We start from the raw sequence: 26,205 nt of genomic DNA on the forward strand, positions 1-26,205 counted from the left end.
ATTTTACCAAATTAGATTTTAAATAATTATTTCTAATGTTTACATATCTTCTTCATCCTAGATTGCGAAGGTTTGTATCTTTCATGAAGTTTTTGAAAATTTATATTCATGTAATGTTAAGATCATGGATGGTCTTTGAAAAGACGAAGCAGAGGGACTCCCGAAATAATGTCGCTGAATGTTATCCTCGCAATAAATTCCACGTTGAGCAGAACATAAACAACGTTGCTCCAGAAAGTATAAAATGATTTAGATATATCGACTGCTTAATATATATTTGGTATGGAAACAGACAGGTAAACGTTAGAATTCATCATGAGATTTGGTGCCATCAACAAAATTTAATTTGGAGATGGAAAATTACTTCAGCCTACCCAATTTGTCTTTCTTTACACACACAAGTTAGAATGAGGTTAAATTTAGTGTATTGTATAAACAAACCTTACCAGTATTTTCATATATGCACATTTTTGTTCGAGCCACTTCAATTGAAAAGTTAGAAAACAGTGCTCACATCAGTGTTTTAACAGCATCGTGTGTCTGTAGCTGTGAATAAAATAATGATGAAATTTGTTAATTATGAATACTGTATAGGCAAGGAATTTAAACATTCTGATTTTGCATTAAACGATGCACCGAGAGCGGCAAATTAGACTTCTTATGTCAACAATGATAGAGACACATAAGACAAAGTATACATGTACTAGCACGTAGGCTACTAAAAACTTTTAGATATTCCCCATCTGCTTTAAAACATTTCTGTTGATGGGACACTTGCGAATAATAATCCAGTGAAAACAGTAGGCTACGTATAAATCACCCGGGTCGATTACTTAACTTTGGGCCTTGAACCATAATTTACAGATTGTAAACCAAAGACAGTTAAATATTTAGCACTATGTGTGTGTGTGTGTGTGTATATATATATATATATATATATATATATATATATATATATATATATATATATATATATATATATATTTATATACATATCATTATATAATATATATATATATATATATATATATATATATATATAAATTATATATAATGTATGTGTGTGTATTTATATTTGAGAATAAATTTCTTTTCAGTTTGAATGTTTGAGGTATTCTGAGCAGTCTTTATTACAGTTTGTCATGTTTGTCTGACATATCCTTTAAAAAAGTAAAAAGATAGATAGAGAAAACTTGAAGTACTTACCTTCGTCTATCGATGGAAAAATTAACTAACAGTTTTGACATGTGAGGCTGTATTTTTTAACAGTATAACTAACACTGATGAATAATGAGATTACTTTTAGACTACCATTAAAAGAAGATTAAAAAAACTGCAAATATTAATATAAAGACGAAGAAGGATGTATGTATAAAGACGAGCCAGTACCCACTTATATTGGGTCCTGCCTGCGATGAGCAGCTCGTGTGAAGTCGTGTGGCCTACCTGTCTTAGTGGGTCCTGGGTACAAGCAGGGCCCAAAATCCTGTACAAGACTCAGGTCTGGATAAGGCATCTTAGCTGTTTCTTTTAATAAAGAGCTTAGATGCCTTGTATAGCAAAGGTAGTGATTTCTGCTAGAAATTCCTGTCTTGCATCGGCTAGGACAGTTGCTTGTCCTTAGCAATTGCGAGATTTGCGTTAACATGTTTAGAATACCTTTCGCTTAGCTGTTTAAACTTCCCGACTCCACTCAAGTGTATGGGGAACAAACATGAGAATATTATTTTGAATAGTTTGATCAAAATCAGAACATCTGTAAGCGAACTCTTAAGTAGATCTGTTGTGTGCGGTTCAAAAAACTCGTCTGTCTTCACTTGTTTCAGCTGTCTTCATTTTCTGCAGGTCATAATGTTTAGTAGAAACACTAGTTGATATCATACACATGAACGAATGTATGTGTGTGTATATATATATATATATATATATATATATATATATATATATATATATATATATATATATATATATTATATATATATATATATATATTATATATATATATATATATATATATATGTGTGTGTGTGTGTGTGTGTGTATTCTTTTCTAAATGGGGAAAATTGATTTTATGCAAAGATACTGTAGATGCCATATCGCAATTCGGGGGAAAAGACTGCTTCATATGCAATGTAGTGATCCCCAGATTTCAAAAGTTTCTCATTTTTCAAAAAAAATTCATCAGGCAAACTCCCGCCATTTGCCACCACAACAGCTACGCCACTGGTGGATGTGAAGAATAACTATTTTTCTATAAGTATCATGCTTGAATTTTCATATTTCTTATACCATTTCCGCTTTCCTGCGACGACAGGTATCGCGTATCTCTCAGGGAACTATTTTAGCGCACTTCTTAGCGTACTTCTTTTGCATTGTTGTTTTGCTGTTCGCCAAGGATGTTTGGAATGACAGGCAGGCTACAGGGCGATGGTGGGGGTAGCCCAGCTGCTGTTGGCTTTTACTCGGCATTCATTCTTTCTGGGAGGTCTATTTATTTTGGGGGATTAGATAATAAGTTTGCTTCTGTTGGTATTTTTTTTTATTTTTCTTTCCTCCCACAGTTACCATCGGTGCTAAAAATATTAACTTTGTCACTTTTACTTAGAGGTATATACATTCATCTAACATTGTTATTATTGTTACTCATGACAGTAACTACTATCATGTTCATTATTGCTGACATTGTTAAAGCTACTGTCACCATTATAATTTTAATAGTTATTGTTATCAGTTTTATTGCTAACATTTTAACCATTATATCTTATGCATTATTAATACTGTTACCATTAATGTTATTGCTATATGTATTACAGTATTCTTATTATTTCTGCTGTGCATTAACAGTTTTAACGTTTACTACGTTGCGTTTTGTATCATTTATGTTCTGGGTTTCTTCCGCGGGTTCATAAGGGGATAATGGTCATTGATACTGTCCCAGCTGTGGCAAAGAAATATATCTTTGCAACATTCCCTGCACGTGTTATGTTATTAAGGAAGACTTTATGGACGTTGGTCAAGCTGGTAAATCTCTGGAAAAGGGAAACGAACAACAACAAAAATGTATGAGATATACACCAGATGACAGTGCAGCGTTTCTTCATGTTAGAGATAATAATCGTGTTATTATTTCGGCAGGCGCAAAAAAAAAAAAAAAAAAAGTATTAGATTCTGATTTCATAAAAGTAGTGTTGATAAGGATGTGAATATTAGTCTATGAATGTGTAAGTGTACAGACTTTAAGGAGTGTTGCTAAGTTTGGCTCAGTTGACAACAAAACATAACCTTGCCATTTTTAATTAATGAATAGCTCAGTTTCTCTTCCTGCCCTTCTTCTGTCCTTCATCAAACTCCCATGTCTTAATGACCTTCACGGCCACATTTTATCAACCTGTTCTTCAGCTTAAACTTCTGTCTATCTTAAATTTTGCTTCAGCCAAATATGATCAGATGTATCTCCAGCCACTCTTTTTACTATGGCATCCATCAGGTAGAGCTTCCAACTATTCTTTTTCCCCCGGAGAGAGAGAGAGAGAGAGAGAGAGAGAGAGAGAGAGAGAGAGAGAGAGAGAGAGAGAGAGAGAGAGAGAGAGAGAGAGAGAGAGAGAGACTTCAGGCCTTCCTGTTACCAGTTAGTCTTTTGGGTTGAGGTTGTTAGGCCTAAAGGACGACACTGTCGGATCAAACCATCAGCGTCCCAAGTTGTGATGCCACAGGACCCCTGATTTGACTTAACGCAGGTGCTTACCTGCCCATATATTTACAAACATTGTAGTTGACAGTTGAAATATATTCGATAATCCCAAGTTTTATCTTACTGAAAGAGAAAATAAACGAAATATTAATCCCATGTTTACTTAAAACGAAGACGAGAAAATCAAAGTGATCCACCTCTTCAGTTGGCAAGATTCTTTTAACACCGATAATGCAAAAGTAATTATTATGTTGTCATTCTAACATAACATGTTGAGAACTACTGTCCCAGCCAAATCTAAATATATGACAAGAATCAAACGAGGAGCAGTGTCAGCGGTTCTTTTATGAAAGGCACAAATCAAGATGTAAAACGCTGTCGGGTAGTTGGATATTCGTGGATTATATCGATATTCATTGCAGATTCCAGTCACTGAATTATGTGTTTAAATATACGTAGAGAAAACGAACAAGTAAAACAACAATTATGCATTTATTAAACCATGGCCGTTGGTCTCTGGTTTGATTTCTTTAATCTTCGACCATAATTAAAATATTTTGAACATTTTCATGCAGACTCAACAGAACTTGGCTGAATATATATATATATATATATATATATATATATATATTTCTTTTTGCGGTAAGTGAGAACATGGCATCATCACCAATCCCCAGTTTCAGTTAAGCACCACAAAATATCCATTGTACTGCGGCTGCAGTAAAGCAGATTTTGCTTTCAGTATTTAAACAAAAATTATATTTAATTAAATAACAGGTAGCATCTTTTCCAGGCCTGTAAAAAATACGGGATAGAACGAAAGCTGTGTATGTCTGATACAAAATGTTGGGTGGCATCCACAATCCAAATCGACTCTATCTAGACCCTGGTGGCATCCAAGCGAGCGCGTATTCATGGCTGAATTTATATTGCTATTTTACCAATATTAATGTATTACTCTTTTTTAAATATTATTTTACAATTTAATGTATTTGTATGTATATATGGAAGTTGTTTACGATTCATTCCATATATGTACACAGGATATATGACAAAAAGTTCGTATGTTACTTTCATATACTTTTTTAAAAATCTTGTCGTATTTCTTTTATGAAATAGTGTTATCATCTTGAAATGCCAGAGATATCAAAATCTGTAATTATCCTCGTTTTTGCGAAACAACAATGATATTATTAGCCATCAAGTAAAAGACAATGAACTTTTGATAGGGCTGGCTATTGAATGCTGGACCAAATGAACTTTTGGCAAGACTAGGTAGGTAGTGAATGGTGGTCCGCTCTTAGGTCAAAAAAGTTGCTCCAAATTTAGCTACGCATGAGTTGATCTGTATTCTCTGGGCCTTGGCTGAACTCATCGCTTTTTTCACCAGCCAACCATGTTTCTGTTAACTGTCTAGGTTAACAGAGGAACAATAGGAATTAACGGAATGTGTCTTAAACGGTCTTTGTTCGCTTGGAAATCTAAGCCTAGACTTCACGCTTGTAAACCAGGTGTTTTACTGGGCTTACGAGTAACCATCATACACGAATTTTGGAAGTGAAGGAGAAACATGAAGAAATGTGAACCATCCCTACGAAGGGAGAAGACATGGAATTGATTAGAAGTAGAACACACTACTTGCAGCAGGAAACTGAAAGGTTCAGGACGAATACGAGGATTACAAGAAAACAACTCGCAAAGACCAACAAAAACTACTTGACTATGACCAACACAGACGCTATATAAGGGGACCCTAACACAAAGAAAAGACTTGAATTAGAGGCTATCGTAGTCAGCCCATCAGCCTCCAGCACCAATTCGGCGTTTTAAGAAAAATGGAAAGGGCTGAATGCGACAGGACACTGGGATGAGAATTGCCACTACTCGTGCTGCATATTCATTCCCAGATGTACAAAAATGAAAAAGGAACTGTGAATAACAAAAGAACTGACGGGAACGGTAGTGTATAGAGAAATGAGAACAGTATATGACAAAATGACCATAGAAATATGGAATAAAAATTTATATTTAAAGGGCGTTAGCAGAAAATTATATAAAGAATAAGCTGCATAAAAGTAAACGTTAATGTCAAGCAAGTTATTAACGCTGAGTTAGGGTGCTAACTGTATTAAAAACTCTGGTGTGGATTTTCTCACTTTCCCCAGAGGTCAGAGGAGGAAAAATGATTCATTTCAAGACCACAACAATTTTTATATCCTTTAGTGAGGAAAGGTGTTAACTGGGGGCCGGGATTGTAAAAAGTCGCGGTAGCAAGAAAATGTGCCATTCAAGACCTCGTCACAGTAGCCTAGCCTACCGGAACTGCGTATCCATGATCAAATAATCAAATAAGTTTGTGCCCTATATATATATTATATATATATATATATATATATATATATATATATATATATATATATATATATATATATATATATATATATATATATATATATACACACAGATACAAACATATATACGTATATATAAATGTGTATGTATACACACACACACACACACACACACATATATATATATATATATATATATATATATATATATATATACAGTATATAATATATATACACAGATATAGATATATGTGCCTTCATACAAAGTAGCACTATAACTCAAATAACTGCCTCCACGTCTGAGATTAACTCAAGAATATTAGTAGCATATCAGTCACAGTTATTTTCAACCTTTCGACGGACTGCATGAGGAGACTCACCAGTGTTAACTCCCACGAGCCACCCACACGAAGTTCCCTCTCCTAAGCATCACTCCAGTTTGCTTTGTATTAAACCACGAATTTTTTAATTCAGCGTTGTCAAGACACTTTTTCAGCGTTGTCTGCATGACATTTACCACTGATTTTTACTAAGCCAAGGAAGCTGCTCTGTTTTTTGGTCGGATTTGTATGTTAGAGTAGGATTTACGTAAAAACCAAAGAATTGATTTGGATGAAACTTGGCGGTTGGTGCTTGAGTCAGCGCTGATCTCATGCCCATTGTCATATTAATGTATATCATCCTCACATATTCCCTCGGCTTCGCTAATAATAAACTTGCTCCTCTCCCTCTGTGTGATCCCATTTTTGTAATCAGCCACCTTGCCCCTTGGGTACCTGTAAGCGAGGGAAGGTGATGAAAGGAATAAGAAACTTGATGAACACTTTCATTTAGTCATACGCTCTCGAGGATTAACTTTTGGTATGAGTATCAGTGGAGATTTGACGACTGTTCGTCTTACAGATGACTTCAAATTTTCATCGACTTCCACCAGAACTATATCATCCTAGTTCTAGGGGAAGTCGCCCCACTGAATGGTCCCACCAGATTTCACCTAAATCTACTCATCTTTTTTAGGGATGCATTGTCATTCGCTGCTTTGTTTGTCCTGATGATATTTTTAAAAATTCGCGAAATCCAATGAAACTTTCCATTATTTTTTATCATAATACATTGGTATTTACTTTTACTTTCTTCGAACTTGATTAACACCTGAAACATTATCTTTAGAAATGTTTTTTACTTTATTGTGATTTCTCATTTGTTTATTCGTCAATCTGTTACCGAATTAACCTTAGTGACACGTAACAAATTTTCACGAGCTCCTCGGTGCAAATTCTGGTAGCGTTACGAGCGTGGAATTTTTAAGAATTTATTCTTGGGTAAGAATTAATGAAACTGTATAGTAAGGTCGTTCCAAAATCAAAAATGACACTTTAGACATGACGGTGGCACTGATCCGGACTGTGAATCTGTAAAAAAATAAGTAAATAAATAAATAAAAAGTTGAGTAATTTTTTGGAGGTGTTTGCTGAATGTATTATACTTTATCTTCAGAACGCAAACTCCGTCCTCGCTCTGCAACCCGTCATTATGCTTTAGGAACTCTGTCAAATATAATAACTGGCGCAACGTAAATACTTGAACATAAGTCTACCATCTCTCCCTATCTTCAGATTTTACTCGGTCCAGTATCCTTATTTCTAAGCTATTAGTTTTCTTCTATCGCCATGTAACTCATTTATCATATTGTATTTCAGTGATTAGTCGTATAAACGGTTCTCTGATAAACTCTAGCGTTCCCGTTTATTTATGATCTTGGATTATTGTTTTTCATCCTTTTGCATTCTAACTAACCGCCATATTTATTTTATGTGAAGAATTATGTAATGCGTATTCATTATTTATAATACTTTCACTGGAAATAATCTTTTCACCTGACAAGTAGTAACTTCATCGTCCACCCTTTTCATAATCATACTTGCCTTGCCATCTCAGAAGGTAGTGTAAATTGTAAAAGATGTTAAATTTGTCCGCCAAAGAAATATTATTCCCTTTGCATGAACGCATAGCTGTTAAAATGTGTTTACAATATGACTTTGAGTTTTAGGCCCCAAGGATGACTTCCCACAACCACAGGTAGGTTCTCTTGCGTCCCCCTCAAAAATGTAGTCAAACAATATACCCTGAAGATAACCTTAATATCGAACGCAATATTTCTCATTCATACGACTGAAATAAAAGTGAATGAGTGGAAATAGCCGTATAGTGATATCAACTGATGGGAAATGCGCTAGAGTTTATTAGCTATCGCATTATAAAAAGTTTTTTTTCCCTCGGTTACTCAATAGCCACAAAATTAAGTCAGTTGTAAGAATGATAACACTGGTTGAAGTTTAAATTCCTGGAAATAGGAACGTTCGAAATTTCTCCCGAAGCCAATTACTACGTACCTTCGGACCTCAAACGCAGGAAGAGTTCGTGTTGGTTCAAGGTCATCTGAGTCTGTCAATATAAGCTTCCTCGCAGACGGAGACTAAAGGAATCCAAATTTGGTTTATTATCCCCCAAAGTCCACTCTGTGTAAACGGGCCAAACCATAAAGGGAGAGAAACAAAATTTATGGCCGTAAAGTCTTTATTTAATGTTTTCATGCTGAGTGTAGAGCGCCGTTCCGTTCTGAGGACAACAGTTGCCACGAAACTCAAGAGAGCGGCGACTGTGAACGTTCGCGAGATAATCGTGGGCTGTAACTCAACAGAAACTTCTCCTGATGATAATCTAATCAGAATATGCGATAAGATCCCAAAGATAGAACCAGATATGTCCGCGGCGGAAAGTTTAGCAGTCAGAGGCAACTTAGCCATATTCAGCATTCCGTCCCGTTGTTTTGGACTGACTGGTGGTAAGATAGTTAGCCGTCCGGAGTTGCCATGTGGTGGACGCTCTGTTACGTCGCTCTCGGAGTTTTAGCAGCGCATTTCTGCAGACTGGTGTTTTTCAGTCCTCCTAAAAGACTCCATGGTTCTTACGATGCAAAAGGTATTTTCTTTACAATGAATCCCAAAAGAATTTTTCATTCTAGCAAAGCTGTGTTTTTCTTATATTTGGCTACTAAGACAGACAGCTGATATGATACCCCGCCGCAAGTGTCGTGTCTTTGCTGTGATTGAATGAAAAGGTGAATCACAGACTTGAAATTCTTGGGTGATTTCTAGGGTAACCATGACGAGCATATTCAGGTGAAAGCAAGAAAATGGGGCGTGATTAAAATGGAACCTAGGGCTCATGCATTTAAAGATTAAAACGCGTTACCGTAATGTGAGGTTTTAGTTTCCACATGCGATGAATGTGGGCAGTCGGAGGTGAGGTTTTTCTTACAGAGGATGTTTGGGGCTCCTTTATCAGCCTATGAGTTCGCCGAGATTTGTGTTTTAACCATTAGTATTTACAGTTATTTTGTTTTCAGTGAAAAGCAAACTGAAGTGACTGGGTAGCACGGACGCATAACTGAGGAGAACAAACCATAAATAGCGTTTGAAACTTAGGTTACAGAACCCAGTTGTTTTATTAGTTTCAAATGTTTATAAAATAATTTATATATTTCATTATGAAAATAGATGAGATGAATGAAAATCAGCGTTTGTGAACATCTATTAGTGCCTTCAAAACTTTAAATGAAACGTTAATGACCATTTCATTGGCCTTGGAGCAGCAATTCGTCACTATAAAGAATTCATAAATAATTCAAATTCCTGAGTCACCTTAAGCAGCAGCTTCTTGCAGTGTCACTGCTCTGAGCGATCTGCAACGGCTATTTCGTCTTCGTGGCTATTGACCCCAGCGGTGTGTGTATGCGCTACGGAAGCGTTCTCGAGCTGTGCAGATTTACTGCTATTTTTTTTTTTTTTTTTTGGCAATTTGACTATGTCGAATTGCATCATTTTAGCTTTTGTAATTAATTAATCTTATTAGTTATAGTCGTCATCTCATTTTCGCTGATTTTCGTGAAATTTAGCACACTTTGTGGGTCGGTGATGAGTTTTCCGATTTGTTTTTATTATTACCTGTTTGTTAAGATTGTAAGTAAATTTAAAGGACCGAATTTTAACTTTTCTTTTTATCTTGGAAATCATGTGGCTTTCTGCTTTATTTTCAGAATTTTACCACATGTTTGTGTTTACCTGTTTATTTTCTTTCACTGTGTTGTTTTTATTGTGCGGCATTAATCTGCGCGAATGGTTAATGGCTTTTTCGGCTTGTTTTGTTAGGATTTTTGCCTACTGTGACAAAGTAATAATGATATATGTAACGATTAATGTCCATATATTTTTTCCTGGGTGTTTCACAGTTGGTCTGTAGGGAATACTCTCCACGTTTACACGTCGTCCTGCCGGGGGCTAACCTCGAATACTACTGGTCCATCGTATTTAAGGAGGTTGCAGAATGAACGTATCCTTGCCATGAGGTTCGGGCTGTTACGTAACACCCGTAAAATCTGGACTTTTGAGGGTATGGATAGGGCTCACTAGTAATAATAGTAACAATAATACTCAATGGAAGGAAGGGAATGCGTATTTTTTGCTTTTAATTGCTTATGAAGTGTTGTCTTGAATGCCTTAACCCCCAGCCTCTGTATAAGATTCAGTCTATGAAGCCATCATGCCGTGACCGAACTCAGTTTGAGCGGATCTGTCCGTCTTCATATGAAAGACGTAATACTGAATCAGTTTGCCGAGAGTGAGGTCGATTTACAATGAATAATTAAAGAAAAGCTGTATGGTCATTCAGCAAGAATAGTCGTTGGAAAAATGTAAAGTGGATGATGGCGTTTCTTATTATAATTTCACATGTGCGTTGTGAAATATATAAATGGCGGAAAAACATCATTGGAGTCAAGACACTCACGGCCAGTTTTTTATGAAGTTTAGTGTTTCAAAATAAGTAAATGTATAGCGAACCATAATTCAGTGCCAACTCACTCACATAAGAGTCATCAGTGAAAGTGACCCAGAAAAAAAAATAACTACGCGGTACGGGAAGTTGCAAACTTCACCAGTTGCGTTGCAACTCCCGCGGCAGTGAAACTGACATCCATCATGGGTTCTGAATGTTATGTTGCGATTTATTGCAAACCCAAAATTAGAGTCTCGAGGTTTTGTTTTTATTCCTTTTTCGTTGATCTCAGATGTGGGTAGGGGGTTACCTTGGTTATCCTTGAAGATATAAATAAATTCTTGGAGATAACGAGAGATTAGGGTGGACTATTTCGTAAGTGCAGTGGACGACAAAACTTGACTTGAGATACGATTGTTAGTGTAACGACTGTGATTAGTTTAAAGTCATAAATAATGAAAACATCCTAAAATTTTAGGGTATATTGATCGCAAAAAAGACTCTAACCTCCAATAACATAATTACCGCAGTGTTGAATCAACTGACGCAAACTTTAAAAGCTTAAGTTTTGCCCAGTGGAATTTAAAAAAAAAAAAAAAATGTTTAGACGCAGCAGTTAGTGCCATGTCAGTTCATGTGACGTTTGAAAGAAAAATTTCTTATAAATATTTATTTGTTGGGTTGGGTCCATGATCAGGTCACAGATAAAAATGTATGTATGTATTGTATGTGTGTATACGCACAGTAATGGCATTGTCATCATGCCCCCGACAGGAAATGTTTAGATAAATCTCTCTTTGCAGAAATCCGTTGTGCATTTAGACAGAAAAACTGTAACTATTTTTCTTTTTTTTCTTTTTCTTGTAATAATTTAATGTTAATAATAATAATAATAATAATATTTGTTAAACAATTAATATGCCTGAATTTGAAAATTCCTCAATGATATGTAGAAAATGTAAGATATACCCAAGCGTTTTCATTTTCATTTTTTTGTTCTTAATCTTTCTTATTTCCATCATTCTTTGTGGTAATGGTAAAAATCGCGACGAAAGTAATGATGATGAAGCACCTAGAAAGCCGTCTGGCACCCAGCGAGAATGAGTAGGATATGAGATAATGGTGTTTTAATCAATGACTTCGGTCAAAGTTTCGAGATTACACAACAGCTTTATCATTGTCAAGTACATAATTTATTGTTTACTTAAAAAGAGAGCAAATCAGGTTTGTGAATCATATGAAAAGACCCAGAATATACGTTTTTTTTTGTGGGAATTTATATATTTTGTGAAATAAGTTTTAGATTTTTGTCGTAAATCACGTTTCTGGTACATTCAACTCATGAAAAACCGAGTAGGCCTATATGAAATTCCTCACTCAGGCACTGCTCGGTTTTATGTTCTCTCTGTTTTGCTGAAGGTTTATTTGCTCGTAAACCTGTATAAACAGTTGCACGATTGGATTTTTTGGGGGCAGAGCTTTTGAATGTGCATCTGAGTCAGTAGCGGACCCAGAAAAATTTCATGGGAGGTGCACCAATTTTCATATTATACACACACACACACACACACACACACACACACACACACACACACACACACATATATATATATATATATATATATATATATATATATATATATATATGATTTCTTTAATCGATTTTTTATTTTTTCCCATTTTATATTTATTTATATTATTATTATCTAAACCTTCAGTATTACTATTTTATCATTTTTTCATGGGGGGCCACGTGCCCAGGTCCCCTCCACCTGGATCCGCCAGTGATCTGAATATAAAGTACAAAAACATAACTACGATGTAACAATAACAGATGTGAAACATTAACCACAAAATTAAAGGACGCAAATCCACCAGTATACCTAAATAGATTATATATAAAGACAGCTGTAAACAAACAAAACTTACAAACGTATTTCTGCGTTATAAAGTTGCTTATCAGAATGCACAAGAGCATAACTTATATTTATGCTGTTGTGAATTCTTGTAAGTAACTTTATAACGTAGAAATACGTTGGTAAGCTAGGCATACTGGTGGATTTGCATCTTTTAATTTTACGCTTAATGTTACATCTGCTATTATTTCTTCTTAGTTACATACCTTTATTTTTATTTTTACTCTGTAATAATATGTAGTTGGGATGGTGAATGGTTCAGTTTAATATGTTTCAGGCAAGGTTACAAAGACCTTGTGGCTTACACACACACACACACACACACATATATATATATATATATATATATATATATATATATATATATATATATATATATATATGTATACACACACACACACATATATATATATATATATATATATATATATATATATATATATATATATATATATATATATACATATATATATATTTATTTATTTACATACACACACACACATATATATATACACACACACAAGAGTGTGTTCTTAAAATTATTGAAACATAATGATTATTTTATGATTTCGGACCCCTTAAAATAGAAGCCGACACAGCGTGTTCGAGTGAACGGTCTTTGAACAGTCAGAATTATTTATAGTGTGATTGGAGAGCAACGATAGTGTTGGAGATGGTTGATTAGATAAATATGATAAGTTGACCAAATGGACACAAATACTGATTGAGGATTGCTGTTGGCGAAGTGTTTTCTCCATCTCCGTCGGCGTCACTATCAGTTAGACACATTACCGATTTCACGGTTCCTCATCACAGTATGAGTAATATTAATTGTGTGTATTGACTTTCATTCGCTGCGATTTTTTTTTATTAACAACACACTCTTTTTCACCAGGCTGGTTCTCTTGAGATTAAACTATTTTCATAGAGCCTCCGTAATTTGTTTCATATTCTGAGAATGATTACAAATCGACCGGAGAGAGAGAGAGAGAGAGAGAGAGAGAGAGAGAGAGAGAGAGAGAGAGAGAGAGAGAGAGAGAGTTACGGTTAGCCTCTTTTTGTGGTTTCTGTTACCTTGGTTTCTCAGTGCCTAAGGCGTGATGTCACAGCCAGTTTTATATATGCTTATTGTTTTATTTTGCCGAATGTTGATTTAGAATTGTGCATAAACGGAATTGTTTAGATAAATATTTAGAGTAATATAAAACTGAAGTAAGGAAGTTTAAAGTTTGCAGACAAACCAGATAATTCTAGAATCTCTTTTTCTAAAAAGTGAATGTAGCGAATGAAAAGTCTGAAATTCAGGTACTCGCATGTTCTCGAAACTAACACACCTCACTGTAAGTTCGTACTTCTCAGCAGTTTTTATGGTACCCAGAAAACTAGATGAAATATTTGGGGTAAATTTCAAGTTTTTTTGTGATAGAATTGACGTCATAAGATAAAATTTTCTTTCATCACAAGGTCTATTATATTCCATATACTTGAGTTGAAGTTTTCCCTTTATCCACCTCTGTATTGTATTTGTTAATTAATTTTGAATATTTTTACTTATATGACAGTGAATTGGCACACGAATACTTTTTGCCGTTTGTGAGGTACTTAACCGTTCAGGAAATCCTATAATTAATGTGCAGCACAAACGTCCCATTGAAGTGGGTTCTCTGGAATTTCGCACTACTGCGTTCCTAAATCGTGTCAAGCACTAAATCAGTCCGTCCTAAATTACAGGCCAGAAGAAGTTCGATCACACAGAGCGGGTGGAATGAAGACCTAGCGCGTTTGGGATAAGGGAGAGGTGATTAAATTTGAATAAAAATAGGAGTTTTCATAGAAGCGCATGAATATTATTAAGAGATAAATTTAAGGTAACTGAACAAAATTCATTCCTTTCTCATCCCTATCCTTCATCCGTTGTCCCCCTCTCCAGTCGCATGTTTGCTGATTTCATTCTCCAACACTCACGTTAGAGCCTAAAATAGCCATTACGCGTGTGGAGTCGACAGTTCCATTCATAAAATTATTCTAGTCATTTTTATATTTATTCTATATATCTACTCTTCATACCCTCTTCAGATAATCCATTCTAATTTTATCTCTCCCTTTATATGAGATATTTTACTTTTAATTCAACGTACTCTTTTCAGGCAATCTACTCATATTTTATTCCTCCTTTTTCATGCAGTCTGCCTCTATTTTATTCCGCCATATTCAGGCTATCTGCTCAGCCCTTTCAGGCAGCTTACATTATTCTTTTCTTATTCTTCCCTTTTGAGGCAGTGTCCTTCCTTTCATTTCATTGCACCTTTTCATGCAGCCTACTCCTATTTTATACCACCCTGTTCAGACGGCCTAATCTGATTACATTCCATTTTTTCTGGCTGTCTGTTCATATTTCATTCTCCTCTTCTCAAACAGTCTTTTCTTTCTTTTTTATTTTTTTTTTTTTTTTTGCCATTTTCAGGGAGCATACTCTTATTCTGCTCTTTTCAAACACTGCCTTAATCTTATTCAGGCAAACTGCTCTTACCTTATATATCCGTCCTTTATCAGGCAACCTACTCTTATCAAGCAGCCAACTCTCATTTTATCCCGCCCTTTCAGGCAGTCTGCTCAGCCTGCTCTTATTTTATTCCGCTCATTTCAGTCATTCTGATTTAATTTTATTCCGCCGTTTTTAGAGCCCTTTTGCGTCCTTTCAATATGTTTTTCTCTCGCGCTTTCTCCACTCTTTTTGGTATTCTACTGTAGTTAACACCATACCTCCACTTAAAGTAATATTTATTTTCCTTTATTTCTCTGTTCTTGGAATACCTCGGATCATTGTTCAAGTTATTATTTTCATAGCACAGATAGCGTCAGTTCAACTTTTTATAGACTTTCAGCATCTTTTTACGTCATTTGTTTCCTGGTCCCCATTCATCATCTCTCGTGAACTTAACAAACCAACTTTTCAGCGGGAGTAAGCTATTTAAATCATCAGCGTCCACTTCCTAGCTTATTCCTTCTTATTTTATCAAGTTGTATGTAAAATTCAATATCTGTTATTTGATTTAGTATTAAAATTTATTCAAAACTGACTTTTTTTCCTTAGATTTGCAAATATTACGTTGGATCATTTAAATTATTCACGGTAGACTTTGAAACACATCCCTCACACGGAATAATTATGATTATTCACCCTTCGGTTTATTTGCATTATTGTGTGTGTTACCTACGTTTACGATTGAATGTTTATAATGCTACAAACATATTAAAGCAAGCATCGTGCACTTTCGCACAAACTACTATCATGGATGAATGAGGTTGCAATGATGCTGATATCAGTGACAACCGAACGAAAAATACCCATTTAAAAGTATCACCAAATATTGCAATAAATCCCGAGATATCTAGAATGATTCCATGGGACGAGGCATAACACACGTAATTCGAAAATGAGGTCTCTTGCTGTTCCTTGTCGAAATTTCTTTGCAAACGAAATTCTGATTTCTTGATTATGGGTATCGTGAGCGTGTAAGAAGGTCTTGGGCCTAGCAACCTCATTCCTAAAAGACTTGCAGAGAACCGGAAGGCTGACCTCTTCTGGAGCCAACCCTACAAATCGGAAAATGCTTCTATAGTTGAAAAATATATTTCATATGTTCGCGATTGGCGTAGGAAATTAAGAATTTGGATTGACGCACGATCAAGAAAATTATACAAATAACAGCAAGAGCAGTGATTTTTTTTACTCTGTAGTAGTAGAGCGCTGGGCTTGTGTTTGCAAGGCTTGTGGTTCGATACCGGCCTGCCGCCAACCAGTCGACCCAGCCTCAGTCGAGGTATAGAAAAAAATGGGTATAGGGGTAGCAACCTCATTCTTTAAGATTTTCTGAGAACCGGACGGCTCTATCCTTATATGGGAAAAATCATATAGTGAAAAAAGAAAAAAATCGCAAACACGCATATATATATATATATATATATATATATATATATATGTGTGTGTGTGTGTTTGTGTGCGTGTATGTGTATGTGTATATGTATGGATATGAACGCATTGATTATTGCCTTCATAGTGTGTTCCTTAACTTCCTTTAAGTAGCACAGTGCTGTAAGGGGGTTTTCATTTTCTTGAGGGAGTGTAAGTAAAGAATGTCCGATGAACGTAACTGGTTTTTTTCAGTAAATTAAGTTATATGCTTCATGTTGGTTTGTGTGTGTGTGTGTGTGTGTCTAAGCCACATTCATACGGATGCACAAAAAAAGCATGTGCATTTACGTACGAATGGAAATTAAGTATATGTGTGAGACATATATACTCAAATTAAATTAATATCAGTTTACCGTTCTCTACGTGAGATAGTCTTGCTTTCTAAAGGATTTTCTTCATGATGGAAAATAACGGTGATTTTGTTTGCTTTTCTTCTTGGAAAACTGACCGATGAATGTGCCTAGTAAATTCCTTTGACCTTGGATTCGCGAAGCTCACGCCTACGCTTATGTAAATTGTCCTTGTGTACGTGCCCCGTTACGTGATTTCCTGTTTTGAATCTGCAGTTCTAGTTGGTTTCTTGTCATTTTACTTTTTTGGAAGATATCTTATCCCTCGAGACTAACTTGGCCAATGTGTAAACAACACAGGATGCTGCCACTTTTATCGAATTGAGCCGGACTACCATCGGTTAAATCGCTGACCTTCGTCAAGGTCGCTCCCAACTGCAGAACCTGCCTAAACAGATATGTTTTTGGACTGTGCTTGCTCTTGTTGAAAGGTTGTTGCACTGTAGATGTTTCGCGGTTTAGGGCCGCATTGTTATTGCTATTGTTACATATGGTATTGGAGCTCATGTCAGGTTTTGTGTTATTGCGATTGTTGTCGTTAGAGCTATTATTGCTATTATAGTTATTGTTAATTTGCCTAATATTGTACTTTATATTGTTGCCGCTAAAAAGAAACGCCACTGATGTTAATTTCATTTGTAGCAGCAACCGTGTTCACGGAACATCACTTTTTACCTACCTAGTACGAAATTCCAGGGAAAGTGAGTGGTTTCAGCTTAATAAGTTGGTAATGATTACCTGATCTAGGAAGGTAATCGTATATTATCTCGTCCTTCATTTGAAAAAAAAAAAAAAAAACACACACACACAATAAAGTGTGATAAAGTATTGAGCGCCACAACTCTGAAGACCAGAGAAACTATGGTGGTCAAGCTTCAGGTATGCAATTTTTATTTTAGTACTGCGGGAAGTGAGCATGGTGATTTTAATGGGTTATGTTCTCCTTGGCTTAAGTGTTTGGCTATAATTTTCGTGTACCCTCATATATACGTTTGGCTATATATTATATATATATATATATATATACATATATATATATATATATATATATATATATATATATATATATATATATATATATATATATATATATATATATATATATATATATATATATATATATATATATATATATATATATATATATATATATAAAAGTGAATGTTTATATATTTGTTTGTCTACTATAGAGATCCAAACTGCTTGACAGACCCAGACAAAATTTTGCACACGGCCTCTATGTCACCCCAGAAAGGTTTATAACTCAAAATCAAACCCCTACCCTGTAAAGACATACAAACACAGATAAAACAAATTAAATTTTCGTTTTTACGTCCCTTTTCCTTCAGTTTTCTGGGTTTATTCTCATTTTTCACCTGAACTTCACCTTTTCTTCTGGCGCTGCTAGAAGTATGATTAACCTGTAACAATAAATCCCTTATAACATCAATTTTTAGATCAGAATTTACGTGAATTTTGATCATGATTTATGATAATAATTAATATAATTGTTTATTACCTTGATAAAATCTGCATTGAAAACCTGAATCGATGGAAAGCGAACCCGAATCCATGCATGCATAGTAGTGGCTAAACGTGGTTGATGGTTGAAATTGCTTATCATGTCAATTGGCAAAAAACTTCACTGCATACGGAAGATAAATTTCTTTTCACATTGCATGGTACTGATTACCTGGAAGATAATGACTGAAAATTCTAGATTAAAACTTTACAGGAATGTAGATCATTACATTTGGAAAACTTTTCCGAAAGGCACTTGGAGGGTAAATGCACTAGATGCAAATATGGATTAAATTAAGAAATGGCAGTTACTGCACTTCAAGTAACTCAAAGTGCTCACAGCTTACACAACACGTCAATTCATACCTTTTGCTGATGTAATCATACACAGTAAGGAATAGTATTCCCATCATTTAGGAAAATAAAATTATTGTTTATGGTTATATATTAGAATGATATATATTTATTTCTATCTTTTATCAATCCGTATTTATTCAAAACAATAAATAACTGATTGCCGAACATTCCTCCAAGAAGGGAAAGATTTTGTTTGATTCATGATCACATTATTGTACGAATTGACCAAGTTTATAGATGCTGTACGTATAACTGTATACACAATTCTACGTTAAGGAATTTGATGTCTTAAAGATAAAGATAATGAGTTGTAATTTATAATGTTATGTTAAAAACGTCCCTAAAAACAATACAAAAAATACATATCACAAGTTAAAGTTAGCCATATAGGAAAGTGTTTTGCCACTCTTTTTCTTAATATGATGATGGGGTGGAAGGCTAACTCCTGCAGCAATTCACTTAATAATAAGTAAGAAGTAAAAAGGCCTAACAGAGTATAGACTAAATATTTCTTATTAAAATAAGACGTCTGTTCTCATACAATATTACTGAATGAGTTTAAATTAGAACTGAGGGTTTGGTCCAGTTTTTTATGAATTTGACAGTGACGTTTACTTTGATTTTAGAAACATATCATGAAAAGACATCATTGGTTTAGGCCTATACCAGATTGTCTGTATCACATGGAAATATTGTTTTAGACTTTTATTGTATGATTTGGACTTATAAGAGCCTACAAATATCATTGAAGGGTTAACAGTGAAATGAATAATGCCTGCATATAATTTATTCATATTCTGATCAGAGCATCTGAGATGCTTCTCATATGAAATACAGCAGCAAACTGTCATGAAATTGGCGCTAACCTGTCCACACGTGGAATTACCTGTCAGCGGTCGGAAGATATTTAGACAATACCATCAGTTCATCCGTTCTGATGAGTGGACTGTCTCCACCCACAAACTGTTTTCTACACTTAAGTTTTAACAGCAGTTTCGATGAACTGACAGAAGAAATGACAAGTAAACTTGATCGTGAATACACGGTCTTAGGTTATTGAATTCTATAATAGTGAATGGGTGTGTTGGGAGAGAGTGAGAAAGAGAGTGAGAGGAGAAGAAGAGAGAGAGGACAAGCTGTTAGTGAGGGGAAAGCGGGAGAAAGAGAGAGCTCGTTTATCAAATGTCATTCAGAGTTTTTCTGGGTAGTGCCAGGTTGGTCAGCTAGTGTATATGTGTGTGTATATATATATATATATATATATATATATATATATATATATATATATATATATATATATATATATATATATATATATATATATATATATATATATATATATATATATATATATATATGTATGTATGTATGTATGTATGTATGTATGTATGTATGTATGTATGTATGTATGTATATTGCCTTTAATCACCCTATACTCTTCAACACCCTGTTTTGCCTATAGTCGTAGCTGAAGAGCTGCCAGGTACTTAATCCACTCCCTAGCTCATCAGAGCATCTATGATTATCCGAAAACAGCTAAGCCTCCCACCTCACCCTGCTCAATCTTGGGACACGATACCACGCATGCGTACGCGCACAAACACACACACTGGAACACACACACACACACAATTATATATATGTGTGTGTGTGTGATCAGTCACTTTGTCATAGGAAGTGCCAGTGGCTTGGGATAATAATTCACGGTGTCTTAGAGCACTGGAGCACCAAGTCACTTTATCGAGGGAAGGGATCTAGTTCCTAAATGACAGATGAGCCTCTTTCCCGAGAGGTCACCTGCAGTCACATGTCAGATCAGTCGATATGTAAATGAATGCAACTGCATTGGTGGTATACAGTGCACTCCGGACATTGCTGCCTTAGAGTGTGCCAGTGGCATGGGATATTACATTGTTTGATGTGCCAAAGCTGAGGAGCGCATCGTGAAAGGTTGCAGATACCTTGGTGGGTAGCAGTGCCTCTTAAACGAGCCTTTCCTCCGGAGGCAAATGGGATTGGCACTTACTACTTCTATGGGATTCAGGGAAATAGAATTAAAAGCATTCCCACCAATTTGTGTTGCATTAAACTTCCAAATTGGTGGGAACTTATGGTTTGCATCCCATACCCTATAGTATTACAAACCCTCTGTGGGAAAAAAAGTAAAATAGAAAGTCTTGCAGCTTTGAAGAGCCGTGGATGTGGGACAGAAGAAAGAAAAGTGCACAATAGTTGATACGTTCAAGAAGAGTGTTAGGCGTGCAGGTATTTAGTGAGACTAAAGACCAAAGGAGAGGATGTGCAGTCATGGTAAGGGAAGAAAGAGTGATTATGTCAGGAGTGGCTGAGAGAGAGAGAGAGAGAGTAGTTTTTGTATAGTCAGAAAATTGTGGAAATAGATGTAAGATTACAGATGTGTCAGTCTAAGGATTGTCTGGGTAAAATTTAAGTGTTCAGGAGACAGGAGCTATATGGAACACTGAATGAGAGAGTATTTTTGTATGAATCTGATTCTGTGCATCGATTGAGAATGATGGTTGTGCTAAGTGACAGATATGTAAAGTTATGGAACAGAGGAAGAGATTTCCTTGGGAATAAGAGTGGGAAAAATATTGTTGAAATGGGTTTTTTAATGAATTTGATTTTTGGGAGTATGTAGTTTCAAAAAATATTCCTGTAAATCACATACATAGAAAATAAAAAAAATCGTGAGGAAAAGTTTTAGTAAATATTATTCAGTACAGAGTATGAAAGGGACAGTTTACTGACGCAATAAGGAGAGTTGTTGGATGTATATAATATATCAATTGGTCTAACTGAAGCCGAAGTAGAAATCAAGGTTTTTGTCCTAGCTCCTAGGACTTGGCTTTCAATCCCTTGAAAGCCAGGGAGAGCTCCTCATTATGCCAAAGTGGTCGATGTACGAGTTTCATAAAATTTTATGGTAAAAACGAAGCATGTTTTAGAGTATGCAGAGAGAGGGAGGAGTGGGGAGGCGCCTGTTATATTATGTAAAAGGGTTTCTGAGAAGTTGGTGTGTTTTGTCTCTATGGCGGCAAAATGTCTTTATTGATGGAGGGTTGGGAGAAGTTTGAGGGTAGACTTAGTCACACAAGTTGTGGAAAAAGAATAGGCGGATGTAAATGGAGCATGGCGATATAATGTTAAAAGGGGATGGTGAAAGGGAAATGCAGAGACTAGTAAAAGAGAATGAAAATATTTGTGAAAAACAAGTAAAAAATACGCCGAAGTTTCTTCGGCGCAGTGGAGTTTTCTGTTCAGCGTATAATGCGCCTATGAAACTTTCAGCCACGGTCCGGTGGTGGCCTGTGTTGTTGGCACATATAGCGGTGCCAGACGCACGATCATGGCTAACTTTAACCTTAAATAACATAAAAACTACTGAGACAAGAGGGCTGCAGTTTGGTATGTTTGATGATTGGAGGGTGGATGATCAACATACAATTTGCAGCCCCCCTAGCCTCAGTAGTTTTAAAGATCTGAGAGCGGAGAGAAAAAGTGCGGACGAACAGACAAATTGCCATCTCAGTAGTTTCCTTTTACAGAAAACTAAAAACTGAAATTGAATTTCAGATGTAAGGTTGCAATGGTGAATAGAAGCCTGAAAGATGAAAGTGATTGTTAACTTACATTAAGGAAGAATAAAATGAGTTCATTTGCATTGTATTTGGGGGTAGACATAAAAGAAATAAGTATTAGGGTGTGCATGGGATTAGAACTGAAGGGGAGTATCATTGACAGTCAGAGTTGTGTGAATATTAGATCCAGATAAAGAAATATAGTGAGTTTATGTAATGTATACGCACACCATATTATATATTTACATATATGCGTATGCTTTTATGGCTCTAAAACATTAAAAATCTAGAACCATGTTACATATGATGCAAAACAAGTAGAAAAACTTCTCAAGCATGCCAAAATGTTGGCTTCAAGGGTATTGATAATGTTTGTATATCATATTTCAACCTCTTAAGGTGCGGGATATTCATGTTACACCTAAATAACTTCTTATGTAAAACCATCTTCTGTAGTAGATAATGCAGGTCACTGGTTGTGAATGGTTTCGTCTTTGTCTTTGTGTGTGTGTGTGTGTGTGGCTGTGAGAAAGAGAGAGAGAGAGAGAGAGAGAGAGAGAGAGAGAGAGAGAGAGAGATGGACATAAGTAAGGAAAGAAAGGGAAGGGCTGTTGTTGATTGATTCCACTATCAGCTGTCAGCCAGAGTTCTTTATCGCCATTGCCAAGGATTATCTTTTGAGTTACATAATCAGTTTCCTATCACCATAACCTTCATAGATACAGTTAATCCTTGTTTCATCACAAGTATAGAATCTACTGATAATTTGAATTTGAATCCAAGAATAATAAAAAAAACATTAGTGCGTATTGGCAAAAGAATTGTGTTGACGGTTCCATTTCGTTTTGTCATAAGAATCTATTCCGATAACCAAGGTTATAAGGAGGCTTTGGAACAGAATGGCTTACTCACTAGCTAGTCTTAAAGCAATTTTGTTTCATGATACAAAATTGCATTTGTATTGTATCCTTTCTTTCAGCACTCCTTTTAGGCAAGGCTTCATTCAGTAATCACTAATTTTATTACATCGTTCCTAATTATGTCCGCGCAGTTCTACTTGAAAAGGTGAATTACACTGACTGAGCAGAAGTATTAGCTTTTAATGTCATGAAAATAATTCGTTAACGGAAGCATTTTGGTTTACTTTTTTGCAGTAATCGTTTCATTTGATAAGGTTATTATTATTATCTTAATTACTAAACAAGCTTCAACTACTTTTGGAAAATCTAGATGTTACAAGCCCAAGGGCTCTAATAGGGAATGCAACCCACTGTGGGAAAAAGAAATCAAGAAATAGCCGATTTCCATGCTGTTTCAGTCCTTCAGCTTGATAATGTAGAAACTAATTAACGGATTTTTACCATTTTTTAACGTTCAGTTTGTTCCAAGGGGCAATTGATTGTTCATTGTGGACCTGAGTCTAGATCCGGATCGAGAATTGTTTACTACTTAGTTTATTTTTATTGTCATCAATGAGTCTTTATATATAAAAAAACAGTAGCTTTCACGTGTTTGTGAAAGAAGTTGTAAAAGACGAAGAGATTAGAGGAATTACATTAACCATGCCCTTGTAATCGTGATGAAAGAACCAGATTAATGAATATACAGATACTTACAATAAATATATAAATAGGTGAAAGCTAGATTAAAAAAAAAGACAAGGAATGTAAAGTGTCCTTGAGAATACTCTTAAGCAAAGAATCCCAAGCTTAGCCTGTAAATGAAAGGGTCAAAGTATTCAGTTGACAGGAAAAATGTCATAAGAGGTTTATCAGTGTGTACTTCGAACCCCGTGCGGTGATGTAACAGAGCCCAAGCTTTCTTTTTCTCGCACTTTGGCTGCTGAGATCTGCTTCTCACATATTATCTGCTACTTTTATATTACTTTCTATTTTTTGTCTGTTTTTGTGTTTATTTATTTCAGTTTTTTAGAGACAATTATATTTAATAGATGCAGATAGGTGTTTGATAATTAGTTTGTAATTGAAAAAAGACAGGCCGTACCGTAAATATCCAAATATCCTGTAGCATGTCAAAGGAGACGCGTTATGTCAATTTGAACACAGTTGGAATTAAATTGCCCATTCTTAATCATTTACAAATTGCCCTGCTAGGTAAAAGATTATATATATATATATATATATATATATATATATATAATATATATATATATATATATATATATATATATATATATATATATATATTTACGTTTTTCCGTGGTTTTAGTTTGAAATATGCTCTGTGAGACAGGTAGCAACAATTTAAGGTAATTTAGCCTTGTGATTCTGACTTCGTGGTTATGGGAAAACATAAAAAAAAGAGGAAAACAAAGGAGAATTTCATATGAGCATAGGGCTCTGGTTACTGAGGGAAATATTACGTAAAACACGTGGGCACATTTAAAGTAGTGTATTTACATAAATGACATTAGTACGGGAAAGAGGAACTCAAGTAGATTGAATGAAACTGGGGAATTCCAGCCACAGTCCGAGAAGCTTCCACGAAATAGGATCCCTCTGAAATGAGAGATATGCACATTATACGCCAGTAATGAAAATAGACAAAAGAATAATGAATTCGAAGCTGCACTGAGGGTGCCAAAGGAGTAATAAAGAATTAATACTGCCGATGCAAGAGGCGCACGGACATTAGACAAGGGAGATTTCTGGCTCTCTTTAAGCAAATATTACGAGACAAAAGCGTGACTGAAATGGGGCTCTTCCAGGGCACATTACCTTAGCAGATTTTCCGAGGGCGCGTAGAAGGCAGTCCGTGGATGACTTGCGATTTCCGAGGACGAGTTTCTTCCACGTGGTGAGATGCAAGGGCTTCCGTAAAGGGGCAAGGCGATGGGGACTCGAAACCCAAGCAATGGCCTGTGGGCCCGAGGAATACGGTCGAAGGGCACGAGGAGAAGTATACTTTGGAAAGGGCCACGTGGTTAGGATGCAAGGGCATCGATGGGGCCAGGTGTTGAGGACGTCTTCATTCCATATCTTCCAGCCCGCGTGTGTGTCGAGAACTCGTGGGTTTCTGCTTTTTATCCCCTCCTATGGGGCAGGGGGTGCGTCCAACACAGATGTTTTGACTCATTGCACCTGCTGCCCGCAGGGGAGGTTTTGGCCTGTAGGAGAAACACCCAAGCCAGATTACTTTTGCCTCGAAGGAAAGATCTTTATCAAAAATGGGAGCGCCTTCAATCTTTTAAACCCTTGTTTTTAAGTCGATAGACAGATGGTCTATCGATCGGCCGGCTGGCAGTAAATGAAACACAACAGAACAACCAACAACAACAAAGGAGGGGGAGGCAGTTTGCTGCTGAATTCTTGCTAATCATAATAATATATATATATATATATATATATATATAGTATATATATATATATATATATATATATATATATATATATATATATATATATATATATATATATATATATATATATATATATTACGAGTAGACGTCTCAGTTAGGCATAGCAGCCTTGTTTGCGGTATGTCAACGTATTTCTTTCTTTTTCTTCAGCTCCCTCTCCCTCTCTCAGCAGCATACCTCGTTTCCAGATGTGCTGCTTTCGTTCCCTTTGCTTTTCCTACGTAGCTGT

At 35.6% G+C, this 26,205-nt stretch overlaps 1 protein-coding gene across 2 annotated transcripts in view; it reads left to right on the plus strand.

The window, feature by feature from the left end:
- The window catches only part of LOC136842633 (rifampicin phosphotransferase-like), a 487,544-nt gene that overhangs the window by 403,245 nt on the left and 58,094 nt on the right, over positions 1–26,205 (plus strand). Inside the window, exon 1 of one of the 2 annotated variants that reach the window (XM_067110250.1) lies at positions 8,822–9,024. The exons of the other annotated variant lie outside the window; for it this stretch is intronic. Within the exon in view, the coding sequence (XP_066966351.1) occupies positions 8,916–9,024 (109 nt within the window). The 5' untranslated portion in view covers positions 8,822–8,915. Of the gene's footprint in view, positions 1–8,821; positions 9,025–26,205 lie in introns of those variants that run through there. 2 annotated transcript variants of the gene reach the window in all.

The sequence above is a fragment of the Macrobrachium rosenbergii genome, chromosome 10, assembly GCF_040412425.1.
Source record: "Macrobrachium rosenbergii isolate ZJJX-2024 chromosome 10, ASM4041242v1, whole genome shotgun sequence".
Taxonomy (NCBI): Eukaryota; Metazoa; Arthropoda; class Malacostraca; order Decapoda; family Palaemonidae; genus Macrobrachium; species Macrobrachium rosenbergii.